Here is a 16094-nt window from a genome sequence, read left to right as displayed (position 1 = left end):
GTCCTCCTCCAATGGTCGCGTTCGGTGTCAACTTTGCAAAAAGGCAGGCCATGAAGTCATGGACTGTTGGCATCGTTATGATGAGGACTTTGTTCCGGACGCTCGTCTTGTTGCAGCAGCAATCCGGGAGCAAGGAGGAGATGGTACCATTTGGTACGCCGACTCAGGAGCCACCGATCATGTCACCAATGAACTTGAGAAGCTATCCATGAGGGAGAAGTACTTTGGCAAGGATCAGATTCACACCGCAAGCGGTGGAGGTATGGATATTTGTCATATTGGTCAAGCATCTATTAATTCCCCTAATCTTAAACGTGATCTTGTTCTAAAAGATGTTTTTCATGTTCCACAAGCCGATAAAAACCTTGCATCTATGTCTTGTTTAACTTTCGATAACAATGTCTTCTTTGAAACTCATCCCACATATTTTTTCATAAAGGACCGGGCAACGAGGGAGCTCATTCACCATGGTAGATGCATTGGAGGCTTGTATCCCATTACATCCGGAGCATTTAGTCGAAAGCGTCGTCGTCAAGTCTACTCCGTCGTCAAGCCCTCCTTGGCAAGATGGCATCAAAGATTAGGACATCCTTCTTCGGTCATAGTCAAGCAAGTAGTGAATAAAGGCAATCTTGCATTGTCATCTAGTTCTAATATTGAGTCCGTGTGTGATGCTTGTCAATGTGCAAAGAGTCACCAACTTCCTTATCCTAGGTCAAATAGTGTGTCTCATGCTTCGTTGGAACTTATCTTTAGTGATGTATGGGGTCATGCAAGAGATTCATTTGGCAGAAAAAAATATTATGTCAGTTTTATTGATGACTTTAGCAAGTTTACTTGGATATATTTGCTTAAGTTTAAATATGAAGTTCTTTCTATTTTTCAAGAATTTCAGAAGCTTGTTGAACGTCAGTTTGACAGAAAAATTCTCGCAGTCCAAAGTGACTGGGGAGGGGAGTACGAGAAACTCAACTCCTTCTTTCGCAATATTGGAATTGCTCATCATGTCTCATGTCCTCATGCTCATCAACAGAATGGCTCTGCCGAGCGTAAACATCGTCACATTGTTGAAGTAGGCCTATCTCTTTTAGCCCATGCATCAATGCCACTAAAATATTGGGATGAAGCTTTTATTGCTGCAACCTATCTTATCAATCGCCTTCCTACCAAAGTCATTGGCAATATTACTCCCTTAGAAAAATTGTTTCATCATAAACCCGATTACAATTCTCTAAGAATTTTTGGGTGTGCTTGCTATCCTAATCTCCGTACATACAATCGCCACAAACTTGAATTTCGTTCCACTCAATGCGTTTTTCTTGGCTACAGTAATCTTCATAAAGGGTACAAGTGTCTTGAGATTTCCACTGGACGCATATATATTTCTCGAGATGTTATATTTGATGAAACAGTGTTTCCTTTTGCAAAACTTCATCCAAATGCCGGAGCTTTGCTTCGTGCAGAAATTGCACTTCTTCCTGATTATATGCCTAGTTCAGATCACGGGGGCGAGTTAAATAGTGCTGATCATTTGACTAGTTCCAAAGAAAATTTTAACTTTGATGATGAGTGTGCAGTTTCCGGACATCATTTTATGCAAGGGCATGCAGAAAAAACAAGCACCCGATCCCAGGCTGATTCAGGCGACAGCAGCGGCAGGATCAGCGCAGGATCCCAGGCTGATTCAGGCGACAGCAGCGGCCGAATCAGCGCAAGATCCAACGAGGCAGATATGCGGGCCCAGGAGGAGCCTAGCTTGGCACATGCAGCGGTGGCTGACAGCCTCAACAGCACGGGGCCCGCCAGCCCAGCCAGTGGAAGCCCACGCCAATCGGTGGATGCCGCGGCTGCGCGAGACGGGTCAGTGCCCGTCCGAGCCGTGCGCGTGGGGTCTGGCACGGAATTTGGTGCGAGCGTCACATCCCGCCTGACCGGGCGACCAGGCGCTGATGACGCCACAGGGCGGCCTCTGGCTGGCTCCGGGATTACGAGGCGGATTTCTGGAGCATTGGATCAGGAGCCGGGTGGTGCACATTGTACTGCAGGATCTTCTGTGGCCACTGTTTTTACTGCAGAACCAGCCACCCCAGAATCTTCTGTGCCAGAAACTACTCAGGTTCGTGCATCAGCTCCTGCGCCAGAACTTCCACGTCGCCATACTAGATCCCAGTCTGGCATTGTCAAAGCAAAAGAGTACAAAGATGGCACCATAAGGTATGATAATATCAAATGTGCTTTTCTTACTAGTATGGGTGAACCAACACATTTACATGATGCACTGACTAGTAAAGATTGGAAAGAAGCTATGGATAATGAATATGAGGCACTCATGAAAAATAAAACATGGCGTCTGGTACCACCAGAAAAAGGCAAAAATGTCATAGATTGCAAATGGGTGTATAAGATTAAAAGAAAATCTGATGGAAGCATCGATAGATATAAGGCCAGATTAGTTGCAAAAGGTTGTAAACAAAGGTTTGGTGTTGATTATGAAGATACCTTCAGCCCGGTTGTTAAGGCAGCTACCATTCGACTTGTATTATCCATTGCTGTTTCCAGAGGGTGGAGTCTAAGGCAGCTAGATGTTCAGAACGCGTTTCTTCATGGTGTTCTGAAAGAAGAGGTTTTCATGCGGCAACCATCAGGTTATGAGAACGTAAGCACACCTCATTATATTTGCAAGTTAGGTAAAGCCTTATATGGATTGAAACAGGCCCCAAGAGCCTGGTACTCAAGGTTGAGCACACAGTTACAACGACTTGGGTTTACACCATCAAAGGCTGATACCTCGTTATTTCTCTACAATAAAGGCAATGTCACTATATTTGTTTTTGTATATGTTGATGATATAATTGTTGCCAGTTCAAGTTCAGATGCCACTACTTGTTTGCTCAAGGATTTAAAGATGGAGTTTGCTCTCAAGGATTTGGGAGATCTACATTATTTTCTTGGTATAGAGGTTAAAAAGGTGAGAGATGGTATACTTTTATCACAGGAAAAATATGCTAATGACATTCTCAAAAGAGTGGGATTGGAGAATTGCAAGCCTGTAAGTACACCAATTTCAACTTCAGAAAAACTCACCATTGATAGTGGAGAAGCTCTTGGACATGAGGATGCAACAAACTATAGAAGTGTTGTAGGAGCACTACAATACTTAACTCTTACACGTCCAGATATTTCTTATTCTGTGAATAAAGTGTGTCAGTATTTACATGCACCCACTACTGTTCATTGGACTGCAGTTAAGAGGATTGTGAGGTATCTCAGATTTTCAGGTGAGCTTGGACTAAGAATTGTCAGGTCTCCGTCTGTGCTTGTGTCTGCCTATTCTGATGCGGATTGGGCAGGGTGTGCTGATGACAGAAGGTCCACAGGTGGATTTGCTGTGTTCCTGGAAACAAATCTTATATCATGGAGTACGAGAAAACAGGCTACAGTCTCAAGATCTAGCACTGAGGCTGAATATAAAGCTCTAGCAAATGCTACAGCTGAAGTGATGTGGATTCAAACATTACTTTATGAGCTTGGAATTAAGACTCCACGAGCTGCTAGGTTATGGTGTGATAATCTTGGTGCAACCTACCTTTCAGCTAATCCTATTTTTCATGCACGCACAAAGCATATTGAAGTTGATTTTCATTTTGTCATAGAAAGAGTGACACGCAAGTTACTCGACATAAGGTTTATTCCTACTGGTGATCAACTAGCTGATGGCTTTACAAAACCACTTACTATGAGAAGGCTCGAGGAATTCAAGAACAATCTCAACCTTGGAGTTCCTTAGGTTTAGATTGAGGGGGAGTGTTAGAATACATTGTAATGAGATAGGACTAGTTGTTTGAACTAGAATCCTGTTCTATCTCTTCTTCTGTTTCTCTCCCTCGTTACCGACTCCTTATGTATTCCCGATTGGTCTCTCGATCGATCTGCTTGTAAGCCACGGCAACATCAGTATAAATATAAGTGCGGTCCAAGAAAAGGGTTTAACGCTTCCCAAATATTCTTATAAGCAGATGGGCACAGCTACCTCGGAGCGCTTCCATATAAGGTGATCAAAGTCTCAGGTGCCCCTTCACAGTGAGCGAGTAGGCCGATCCTTTGACTGTCCCCCATCTATGTACTGTGTGCTGTGACCATGCCTTTTTTTAATTATTTTTTTGCTTACAAGAGGTCATTATTTGTCCCTGTCAGGTGCCGCTGAAGCTACTACTGACTGCTGACAGAACTTGAGTGGTGAACATTATAACAAAGTTTGGGGTCGGTTGGGGTCGATCGAGCGCAGATGGTGGCATCATGTAATACTGATGGTGGGTGCTGTAAGCCAGTTCGCCGGGTTTCTTGAGAGTTTGTTGTGCAAAGAGATAATGATGTCAGTGTGATGGTTAAACTCGCTGTGTTTTATTTTTCTGGGGCAATGATAACACTCAACACACATCTTATGTCTCTGATATGTATAAGGAACCTGGCTCTACTGACTGTCCTTGCTGTATCATGAAGTGAATCATTGATAACTTCAGCTATATGATTACAAATAGATTATGTGGCTAAAGAAGTTTAAAAATATAACTGCAGATAATTTATAGGTGCTCCAGAACGAGATTATGCAAGGAAAAAATGAGTTAGATTACATGGTTAAAGTTCGAAAATGATATTGCAGATTATTTGTTGATATATAGGAGCGGCACTGGCGAATGAAATTGCAGATTATTTCTAGATGTTTCTGAAGGTGCCTGTGTAGGTGAGAAGAAAAATGTTGCATTAGAGGATGAAAAAAAAAATTGAAGTCTGTCAGACAACCCAAGTCTAACTGAAGAACCATTGGTGATTGGTGAACCATTTGTGTGGTTTCACTGCCACTAACAGTATTGTGAACTGAACTGTAAATAATAGTTTCAGATATGTGATTACAAAGTAGATTATGGGGTTAAAGAAGATCAAAAAATATTGCAGATTATTTTCGATTGTATAGACAGAAAATTATGTGGGAAAAAAGTTCTTTTGTGTCTGTCAGACAACCACTGGGCCACCCTGTTTGAACTAGAATCCTGTTCTATCTCTTCTTCTATTTCTCTCCCTCGTTACCGACTCCTTATGTATTCCCGATTGGTCTCTCGATCGATCTGCTTGTAAGCCACGGCAACATCAGTATAAATATAAGTGCGGTCCGAGAAAAGGGTTTAACGCTTCCCAAATATTCTTATAAGCAGATGGGCACAGCTACCTCGGAGCGCTTCCATATAAGGTGATCAGAGTCTCAGGTGCCCCTTCACAGTGAGCGAGTAGGCCGATCCTTTGACTGTCCCCCATCTATGTACTGTGTGCTGTGACCATGCCTTTTTTTAATTATTTTTTTGCTTACAAGAGGTCATTATTTGTCCCTGTCAGGTGCCGCTGAAGCTACTACTGACTGCTGACAGAACTTGAGTGGTGAACATTATAACAAAGTTTGGGGTCGGTTGGGGTCGATCGAGCGCAGATGGTGGCATCATGTAATACTGATGGTGGGTGCTGTAAGCCAGTTCGCCGGGTTTCTTGAGAGTTTGTTGTGCAAAGAGATAATGATGTCAGTGTGATGGTTAAACTCGCTGTGTTTTATTTTTCTGGGGCAATGATAACACTCAACACACATCTTATGTCTCTGATATGTATAAGGAACCTGGCTCTACTGACTGTCCTTGCTGTATCATGAAGTGAATCATTGATAACTTCAGCTATATGATTACAAAATAGATTATGTGGCTAAAGAAGTTTAAAAATATAACTGCAGATAATTTATAGGTGCTCCAGAACGAGATTATGCAAGGAAAAAATGAGTTAGATTACATGGTTAAAGTTCGAAAATGATATTGCAGATTATTTGTTGATATATAGGAGCGGCACTGGTGAATGAAATTGCAGATTATTTCTAGATGTTTCTGAAGGTGCCTGTGTAGGTGAGAAGAAAAATGTTGCATTAGAGGATGAAAAAAAAATTTGAAGTCTGTCAGACAACCCAAGTCTAACTGAAGAACCATTGGTGATTGGTGAACCATTTGTGTGGTTTCAGATATGTGATTACAAAGTAGATTATGGGGTTAAAGAAGATCAAAAAATATTGCAGATTTTATTTCCGATTGTATAGACAGAAAATTATGTGGGAAAAAAAGCACTGCCACTAACAGTATTGTGAACTGAACTGTAAATAATAGTTTCAGATATGTGATTACAAAGTAGATTATGGGGTTAAAGAAGATCAAAAAATATTGCAGATTTTATTTCCGATTGTATAGACAGAAAATTATGTGGGAAAAAAAGCACTGCCACTAACAGTATTGTGAACTGAACTGTAAATAATAGTTTCAGATATGTGATTACAAAGTAGATTATGGGGTTAAAGAAGATCAAAAAATATTGCAGATTTTATTTCCGATTGTATAGACAGAAAATTATGTGGGAAAAAAAGCACTGCCACTAACAGTATTGTGAACTGAACTGTAAATAATAGTTTCAGATATGTGATTACAAAGTAGATTATGGGGTTAAAGAAGATCAAAAAATATTGCAGATTTTATTTCCGATTGTATAGACAGAAAATTATGTGGGAAAAAAAGCACTGCCACTAACAGTATTGTGAACTGAACTGTAAATAATAGTTTCAGATATGTGATTACAAAGTAGATTATGGGGTTAAAGAAGATCAAAAAATATTGCAGATTTTATTTCCGATTGTATAGACAGAAAATTATGTGGGAAAAAAAGTTCTTTTGTGTCTGTCAGACAACCACTGGGCCACCCTGCACAGGCCAGAGAGCCCTGGAAGGAACGATCCTCTACAGCCGTCGGATCCATCCATCAGAAGCATCCTGGCCGTTAATCACGCTCTGGCCCAGCGGTCAGAGTGCATCAACCAGACTGAAGTGCTTGCCTCCTTATTGGGGTTAAAGAAGATCAAAAAATATTGCTGATTTTATTTCCGATTGTATAGACAGAAAATTATGTGGGAAAAAAAGCACTGCCACTAACAGTATTGTGAACTGAACTGTAAATAATAGTTTCAGATATGTGATTACAAAGTAGATTATGGGGTTAAAGAAGATCAAAAAATATTGCAGATTTTATTTCCGATTGTATAGACAGAAAATTATGTGGGAAAAAAAGCACTGCCACTAACAGTATTGTGAACTGAACTGTAAATAATAGTTTCAGATATGTGATTACAAAGTAGATTATGGGGTTAAAGAAGATCAAAAAATATTGCAGATTTTATTTCCGATTGTATAGACAGAAAATTATGTGGGAAAAAAAGCACTGCCACTAACAGTATTGTGAACTGAACTGTAAATAATAGTTTCAGATATGTGATTACAAAGTAGATTATGGGGTTAAAGAAGATCAAAAAATATTGCAGATTTTATTTCCGATTGTATAGACAGAAAATTATGTGGGAAAAAAAGCACTGCCACTAACAGTATTGTGAACTGAACTGTAAATAATAGTTTCAGATATGTGATTACAAAGTAGATTATGGGGTTAAAGAAGATCAAAAAATATTGCAGATTTTATTTCCGATTGTATAGACAGAAAATTATGTGGGAAAAAAAGTTCTTTTGTGTCTGTCAGACAACCACTGGGCCACCCTGCACAGGCCAAAGAGCCCTGGAAGGAACGATCCTCTACAGCCGTCGGATCCATCCATCAAAAGCATCCTGGCCGTTAATCACGCTCTGGCCCAGCGGTCAGAGTGCATCAACCAGACTGAAGTGCTTGCCTCCTTATTGGTAAAGGATACAGCGTTACGAGCCTATAGAACAGATCCTGTTCAAGTAAGGTCGTGCTACCAACTGCAGCGCCGCGCCTTATAAACTGGTTCTGCTCACCGTAAACTTCCGAGGTGGGACTAATTTATGGCAAGCAACGCTGCGGGCTGCAGCGCAGCGCCACCTCCTGGTAGATGTCTCGGCCCGTGAAGTTGGGCTGGAGAATAAACGCAACCCAGCCCATCTAAGAAATACCCGTCTCTGCCGTTGCTTTCCTTTTCGACTTCATCAATAATGAAAAAAATTCGCTCAGGGAGCTCCGCCGATCTTGCAGCAGCAATATGACCGGAGCAGGAGAAGATGACGGCGAAGTAGCTCCTCCTCCTCCCTCTCCTCTAGCCCAGCAAGTAAGCAGCAGCATGGGCGTTCCTGGGTGGATCAATCGATTGTGAAATCTCTTTCCCCCTTAACCCGCCGCTCCTCCCTCCCTGTAGCCCATGGACGATGCGGCGGCGGAGCACCGCCACGGCGTCGGCGATGAGCCGTCCTTCCGGATGGAGAACCTTCCTGGGTAACTGCCATTCCGCCAGTCCCTCTTCACAGCAGGAGGTAAAATATATTTGCTTAAGCATTTCACTGTTACCCTAAGGATCTAACCAGTGCGTGAAAATTAGTCCTTGATGTGATTCCTATGGTGATCTCCACGGATCTGAACCTCTGGGGCAAACAAAAGAAACTGGTGTTTTATGGCTTTGGGGGCAGGGGCAGGGAGCTTAGATTATGGTCCAATTCATGTCTTTTACTTTTTCAGTGAGCCTCACTTTTAAGGTTTATTGCTCAAGTTGTTTTCTACACCAACAGGGAGGGCACCTATCGACTTGCTTGAGTTGTTGGAGAAAGGAAAATCGTTAAATTACTTGCTGCCGAATGAGCCTCTACACCACACACTTCTTTGGATAAAAGGCGCAACAGCCACCTATTTTTGTTACTGAAATCGTTTCGGCTTCGGTAAGACGGTAACACCACATTTGGGTTCCAGCATTCAAATCAGACTGCACAAGCCGTGAACTGACAGCGCCAGACGCACGGCCAAAAATCGACACTAAGAAAACCGGCAAACTAAAGGCTTCATCAGGACACCGCAGACATACATACATCCTGACGCGGTGACGCCCTCAGCCTGCTTCCGGTCTTCTGACCACCGGCCTACTGCAGCCGTGCTGGCTAGAGAAATCTTCAGACGCCACCGGGGACAGCTTGCAGGGCCGCCCGCCGAATGTGTTTCCTGTGTTCGTTCTTCAAGAAGCCAGCTCATAGACTCATAGTAGGATCTATTGGAAGAATACCTCAATAACATGCTTCACTCCTCGTTTCCCAAATAGCCCAAATGAACAGGGTCAGGCACACAACCCCTACTGCTAAGTTGCAAAATCCAAGAAGTACGTTAATGATAAAGTGAAAGTAGTAACAGAATTGCACCGAAATGAACAATAGACTACACTCCACGTGTACTTGGCACCACTACAAAACACCCATTTCAAACTACACTACAAAATGTTGCAAAGAAGGCTGCAAAACACCCATTGAAACCACACTACAAAAAGTTGCAATCTGCATCTGGTCTGATTTCTCTTGTACGCACTTTCAGGTCATTGTGTGTTTTTATCTCAGTAATTAGTGGCTATCGCTTGCCTACCAGTTAGTTTTAGTTAAAGTTCAGCCCGACTAAAAATTCAGGCTCTTTCTTGTCGCGGGAGATTCAGCCTGTTGAAGTTGGAAAAATGCTCTGGACGTTCCACCGTAATCTGTGTTTTTATGGCCCCGGTGATCTGGATTATCACACCGATGAACAACCCATTGATGATTTTCTCAAAGTAAAACGAGCTAAGTGCCTTGAGGCTGTAAATTGGGTTATTCAATGGCATGGTGTGGTAGGTATTGATAAGTTATGCATCAGGTGTGGCTTGCACAAAGAGGACTTTGATCGTCTTGACAGGTGGATTGGCTTTGCCGCTTCATCAAAAACAAAGCAATGATCATAGTTTTTGACCCGAAGAAACTTATTCGCCATCTGAAGAAGTTCATGTCCATCACTTTCGTCTTGAAGCCTCGGGTGTTCAAGGCAGATCCTGTGTGTATTTCTTGTTTCTCGCTGCTGTTTCTATAAAGCTACACTCAGGTATATATGGCTTTAAAGTACTCAGAAGACTTTCTAGCAAACTGTTCAGCAATTTAAGTATACCACGCTAACTTGAGTACTTGACAAACTTCGACATTTACTAATTGACAGAATGAATGTTGAGATGGTTGAGTTTCATGCTGCTGATCTTTGCGCATTTTGAGTGGGAAGGACAAGAGATCCCTATAGTACTTCATGGGTGCTCCAAATTAGAGAAGGCTACGATAATGTTCAGAGGCAGCAAAGGACTGGCCCCTGTATTCACTTTAGTTCCGAGCATTTTGCCAGTGAAGGTACTAACTGTGCAAGCTTATATAGTTGATATGAACAGGTTACCTGGTGTATTTATTTATTCATTCATTTTTGTTTGCGTACATTTTAGTTCTTGAAACTGGGTTTTAAAGTCATTTTATTTGTCCTTGTCATGTTTCAGTTGCAAAATCTGACAACAAGACCACATGGCACGTTTATGCATTTGAGGCACATGACCTGTCAATTAACTGTCTTCTCTAGGCAGCCAAACGCCGACAACAGAATTCTTCAACTTGCCCGCTGCTTGGATATTTCGCCCCGACTGGAGACGTTGTATTTGGATGTGAGTGCCATTTTGTCAGTTCAGATAAACAGATACATGGATCTCAAGTATACTGCTGCTGCATCATTGCATCATTCTTCAGGAAAGACCTGTACTTGGACCGACTGATCTCAAACTTTGAAATGCAGATGGTATATCTGAACCTCGAGGGCGGTGGGAGCGATGATGTTCGTATACATGGGTCTCCCACATGCGTCACCATGATCATCTCAAGACGGTCTGCATTGCTCAGGTCGCGGCTGGTATGTTTCCCATCCAGGATCATGGCATCTAGCGTGCTGCGCCGGAGGTCAGCAGATGGGCACAGCTTACCCTGGGGCGCTTCGGTAAGGTGATCACCATCTTAGGTGCCCCTTCACAGCGAGCGATTAAGCCGATCCTTTGACTGTCCCCATATGTGTAGTATGTGCTATGACCATGCCATCTTCTTATTTTCAACTTACAAGAGGTTATTAATTGTACCCGTCAGGTGCCGCTGGAGCTACTTCCTAACTGATGAAAGAACTTGAGTGGTGAAAGCTCAAACAAAGTTTGGCATCCACCGATCGCTGGTGTCATATATTCATATGTAATACTGATGATGCTGGGTGCTGTACTTGAGAGTTTCTTGTGCAAAGAGATAATGATGTCAGTGTGATGGTTAAACTCGCTGTGTTTTATTTTTCTGGGGCAACGATAACACTCAACACACATCTTAAGTCTCTGAGATATAGAAGGAACCTGGCTCTACTGACTGTTCTTGCTGTATCATGAACCACTTGTCTGGCTCTACGGAATGTCCTTGCTGTATCATGAAGTGAATCACTGATAACTTCATCTATATGATTACCAAATAGATTATGTGTTTGAAAAGCTAAAAAATGAATCAGATGTGCGACTGTAAATAGATTTTTGAGTTTAAAGAAGTTCAAAAATATAACTGCAGATTATTTCTGATATAATACATAGAAGGAAATTCTGTAGGCAAAAAAAAATAAAAAGAATTTTTTTAGTCTGTCAGATAACTGCAGATTATTTCAGATTATTTTTCTGGGGCAACGATAACACTCAACACACATCTTAAGTCTCTGAGATATAGAAGGAACCTGGCTCTACTGACTGTTCTTGCTGTATCATGAACCACTTGTCTGGCTCTACGGAATGTCCTTGCTGTATCATGAAGTGAATCACTGATAACTTCAGCTATATGATTACCAAATAGATTATGTGTTTGGAAAAGCTAAAAAATGAATCAGATGTGCGACTGTAAATAGATTTTTGAGTTTAAAGAAGTTCAAAAATATAACTGCAGATTATTTCTGATATAATACATAGAAGGAAATTCTGTAGGCAAAAAAAAATAAAAAGAATTTTTTTAGTCTGTCAGACAACCACTGGGCCACCCTGCCCAGGTGTGAGACTGGAAGGAACGATCCTCTACAGCCGTCGGATCCATCCATCAGACGAATCCTGGCCGTTAATCACGCTCTGGCCCAGTGGTTAGAATGCATCAACCAGACTGAAGTGCTTGCCTCCTTATTGGTAAAGGATGCAGCGGTACGAGCCTATAGAACAGATCCTGTTCAAGTAAGGTCGTGCTATCGTTGGCAGCGCCTCGCCTTATAAACTGGTTCTGCGCGCCGTAAACTTCCGAGGTGGGACTAATGTGTGGCAATTGGCAAGCAACGCTGCAGCGCAGCGCTTCCAGTGGGAGACGAGAAGGACTCGTGGCTCGGCCCGTGAAGTTGCGCTGGAGAATAAACAGAGCCCGGCCCATCTAAGAAATACATGTCTCTCATTGCTTTCCTCTTTTGTTTTCCATCTGTTGCATCGGCTTTATTTTCCTTTTTGTTCAACACATCTGTTAAAATGCTCAGATTAAAAATAAATAAATAACATCTGTTAAAATGCTGGCTTGTTTATCACTGCTTGTATTCTTTTGCTGGTTCTTAATTACTCCTCCGTTCTATATTATTTGAATTGAAGGTTCTAAATTTTTCAAAAGTTCTCGTCTAGAAAGAGAAAAAATGCCAATGCTGCTACACTGGTTCTGTGCAAAACAAATTTATTTGAACTGAAGCTTCTAAAATTTTGGAAGTTCTAGTCTAGAAAAAAATGCCAACGCTGTTACACTCATTAGGCGCACGTGCACACACCACTTTGTAGGTGACCTGTACAAATTCTAGTCAATTTCTACTTCGTTTAAATGAATTCTTTTTTAAAAAATTTTAAATGAACTCTAAACTGTTTTTTTTTCAGGAAATTCTAACTAATTTCTCTGGAATTTAGTTGTACAAGTTACCTTGTGAAGTAGATGAGGTAGCATGGTACCGACGATGGCGGCACCGGTCAAGAACAACATCAAATAATTATATCCTTTCTATCCATGGGCATGCAAGCTTTTTGTGATGAAACCACACTATGGATTCCTTTTTGTAGTGAAACCACACCATGGACTTCTCCCTTCACTCTTTTCAATTGGGATTCGTGGGTATATCCATCAAATAAGAAGAAGATAATTGCCCATTTAATTTTTGAAAAAAAAACAGGAACTGGTACATCATGCCCATAAGGCAAGGCACCTAGCCGATCTGGCTACCCATAAAGACCACACACCATTGAAGAGGAGGAACTTTGTCGAGTCATTACCTCTCCCCGAGCAAGCGGCCTTGATTTTACTACAAATGGCCAACAACGGGCCTTCATCGTGGATCTTTTATCAAACCCGGAACAATAGTGGAGGCGAACTTGGATGCATAGATAGATGGACGAATGATCTACCCACACAGCCTATGCAAACAATCGGCGAGACACGTCGAGGATTAGGTGGCTCCAACTTTGGAAACAACCTCTCTCACAAGAGAGAGAGATCACACCTTGTATCAACAACGTTGTACATGGCCATCGAAGTTGCCAAGCATTGAACCAACCTATTACATGGCCAGATATGGCGCCCTGTCACTGTCGCACTGCCCACCAGAAAGCCACCTTGACTGGGAGCACCCCACCACGCCGAGACAGAGCATCCAAATCCACATTGACGGAGCAGCCATGAGTGGGGCATACAACCACAAGACTCTTGATCTTGATGATCACTTCCTTGAGTTTGACTTCTGTTGCGCCTCACTAATTCACTATGACGCTAGGGCCAGTCCCTCTTTAATCGTCGGGGGTTATCTCCATGATCATGTGGAATTTGGACCCCTTGACCCACAAATACACAATTCCGTTACACTAGTAGAAAGACTTCATAGATGACTCTGCCTCGATTTGAATGTGACATCATGAATATGTGAAAGGGTTCATCATTCAAACGCGAAGTTTCCAACTCTTCACGCCAGCCGCCCCTCCTCCCAACCCTAGCCACCCCTCCTCCTCACCCCCCTCCTTCCCTTCCTCGCCGCCGTCTGAGGCAGCCGCCGAGCAAGCCCGTGGCGCCAAGGATGGTGACGGGGGGGCCTTGGTTGCCCTGCCTCTGCGTGGGGAACCCCGGATCTGCAGCGGCGGCTCCATTGATAAGGCACGGCCGGCTAGCAGCCGTGCGGGCGGTGGATCTGGTGTCACGGCCGCGCGGGCGGCGGGATCCGGTGGTCGTTGGTGGCCGGTGGCGGTCGGTGCGCGCGATCTGGCGCCTCTCCTCCTCCCTTATTCGGCGTGCAGGCCAACCTGGTCAGGCCACGCTTCCTCTTGGTCGCCGATTCTCTAGTTCGAGCGAAATACCTGGCCAGCCGCACCAACGGCGACGCCTAATGGCACCGTTACCCTCCTTGGAGGCGTCGGTATGGACTGATCTCTTCACTTCCCCTTCCCCTAGGTCTCCCGGGCGAAAGCCCTAACATTGTTGGGCGGCGGCAGCGCTCACGACACCGTTCCCTTCTTGAAGGCGCCGCTTTGGGAACCTTGGGGTTGGGTGGCGCTTTGTGGGTGGTGGGCGACGGCGGTGGTGCGGCCCTATCCTAGCATGGATTTACGTTTGTTGCTTGGAGATGGACTCGCGTAGGTGGAGGTCGTCGTCTGGCGGCGTGGTGGCGTCAATGGCGGAGGACCTGCCAAGGCTCGCGTAGGTGGAGATCGTCGTTTTGGCGTCGTGGTGGCGTCGATGGCGGAGGACCTGCCAAGGTTGTCACCTCAATCTGCTCTGAAGATGGACTAGTGGAAGATGACGGCGACGACACATGTGAGTGTGTTGGACTGGTTTGAGCCCCGGACCCGCCAGATGACTCGGTCGGGACCTCCGACTTTAGATGTTAGGCTTAGGTGAGAGGTCTGGGTATGCGGCTCAGCTTGCACCCCTTCATCATTTGGATAGGAGTAGCGGCAGATGTTGCCAAGATGGTGGATTCAAGCATATTGTTGTTCTACTTTGTAAGGTCTTTGAGAATAATCAATAAAATAACCGCATGCATCTCCCAGATGCAGAGGCCGGGGGGTCATCCTCCTTTTCTAAAAAATTGCTTACAGCTACTAAAAGAGAAGGTCAAGCTCTTCCCTTGCCTTGCGGGATATCTAGGTAGAAAATAGGGCCTTGTTCGGTAGATCCCGAGCTGTCAACTCCTCCAACTCCACGGTCGCGAAGTGAAGATGAAGAAGTTGGCTGCCAGCATAGTGCAAGTTCGAGGGAGTTAGGGAAGCTGGCCATCTAGATCTCCCATTTTCACGAGGAGTTAGAGTTGGGATATCGCGGGGTGGGATATTGCCACCGCCAAGTGAATCATGTCTTGGTACTGGTTCGAGCGCACCACCCCAGCCAATGACTTGTCCCCTCCTCCTCCCACCCACACTAGTCATCCCCGACCTTAGATGCCATGAGCACCCGACGGCGTGGAGACCGGCCACCTCCCTCCCCATTCACCGCAACCCACTCTATACCGCCGCCATCACCCTCCGTCGATGCCCTCCCGGCCAGTGTCAGGACTTCACCCACATCCTCGACCTCCCTGGGCATCCGAGCTCGTCCCCGACATCCCCGACCATTGGAGCACGTTCTCCACTGTGCTAGCTCTTCAGCCAGAGATGAGCCACATTGAAGGAAATAGGATGTCAGTCTGAGCGGCGATTGAGTGAGAATCTCTCCCGCCGAATGGTTTTCAACTCCAGTCTTTTATGGTTAAAAATTGACGCTGGAAGCTGGACTGGATTGTCAAACACGCCCTAAACGTACACTTCAACATGACTTTTAGTACTCCATCCGTTTCAAAATGTAAAGTGTGTTATTTTTCACAAAGTCAGATAGTTTTATTTTCGATCAAGTTTACAATAGATCAAAGGCGGATGACTTTCCCTTGATTTTTTTTTACAAAAGATCAATATCCATACAATATACCAGACAAACGAAATGTAAAAACACATTTTTGGTGGATCTGACAGTAATTTGGTAAGTACTAACAATACAGCAGCCATTTTTTTTTGCTGTGCTGTGAGTACTCTTTCTTTTTTTTGCTCTGTTGATTAGGCACAGCAGCCATGCCACGCGGCTGTTCGTCATCGGCGTCTCCGGCGAATCGGCGGCGCACCCGCCGCCCCAGAGCTCCAGCTCCAGCTCGCTCCCCGACACCTCCGGCCCGATGCCTCGCTCCCCGCGCGCGGTGTTAGCGCCGAGGTG

The 16094-nt window shown here is 44.1% G+C and overlaps 1 protein-coding gene, 2 non-coding genes and 1 pseudogene across 5 annotated transcripts; 1 reads left to right on the top strand and 3 right to left on the bottom strand.

Annotated features, from left to right (window-relative positions):
• Nucleotides 1–6749: 6749 nt before the first annotated feature.
• On the bottom strand, nt 6750–6953 carry LOC123155269 (uncharacterized; annotated as a pseudogene).
• Nucleotides 6954–7592: 639 nt separating this feature from the next.
• LOC123155266 (small nucleolar RNA U3) lies at nt 7593–7815 on the bottom strand. Its single transcript, XR_006477322.1, has one exon. It is a non-coding gene; the product is annotated as a small nucleolar RNA U3 (small nucleolar RNA).
• Nucleotides 7816–8009: 194 nt separating this feature from the next.
• LOC123149318 (uncharacterized) lies at nt 8010–11291 on the top strand. 3 transcript variants are annotated; one of them, XR_006474600.1, is made up of 6 exons: nt 8010–8146; nt 8234–8348; nt 8601–9918; nt 10030–10211; nt 10352–10513; nt 10642–11288. XR_006474600.1 is itself a non-coding variant. In XM_044568952.1 (6 exons), exons 3-6 carry the CDS (start codon nt 10035–10037, stop codon nt 11007–11009), a joined length of 564 nt encoding a protein of 187 aa, XP_044424887.1. In that variant the 5' UTR covers nt 8010–8146; nt 8234–9918; nt 10030–10034; the 3' UTR covers nt 11010–11291. The 3 variants fall into 3 exon arrangements, 2 of the variants coding, with proteins under 2 accessions (XP_044424887.1, XP_044424886.1); XM_044568952.1 differs by having other exon boundaries at nt 8234–9918; nt 10642–10839; nt 10983–11291; XM_044568951.1 differs by having other exon boundaries at nt 8234–9918; nt 10642–10844; nt 10983–11291.
• Nucleotides 11292–11869: 578 nt separating this feature from the next.
• On the bottom strand, nt 11870–12089 carry LOC123155263 (small nucleolar RNA U3). Its single transcript, XR_006477320.1, has one exon. It is a non-coding gene; the product is annotated as a small nucleolar RNA U3 (small nucleolar RNA).
• Nucleotides 12090–16094: the final 4005 nt, after the last annotated feature.

The sequence above is a fragment of the Triticum aestivum genome, chromosome 7A (assembly GCF_018294505.1).
Source record: "Triticum aestivum cultivar Chinese Spring chromosome 7A, IWGSC CS RefSeq v2.1, whole genome shotgun sequence".
NCBI lineage: Eukaryota > Viridiplantae > Streptophyta > Magnoliopsida > Poales > Poaceae > Triticum > Triticum aestivum.
This window is presented reverse-complemented; position numbering and strand designations above follow the sequence as displayed.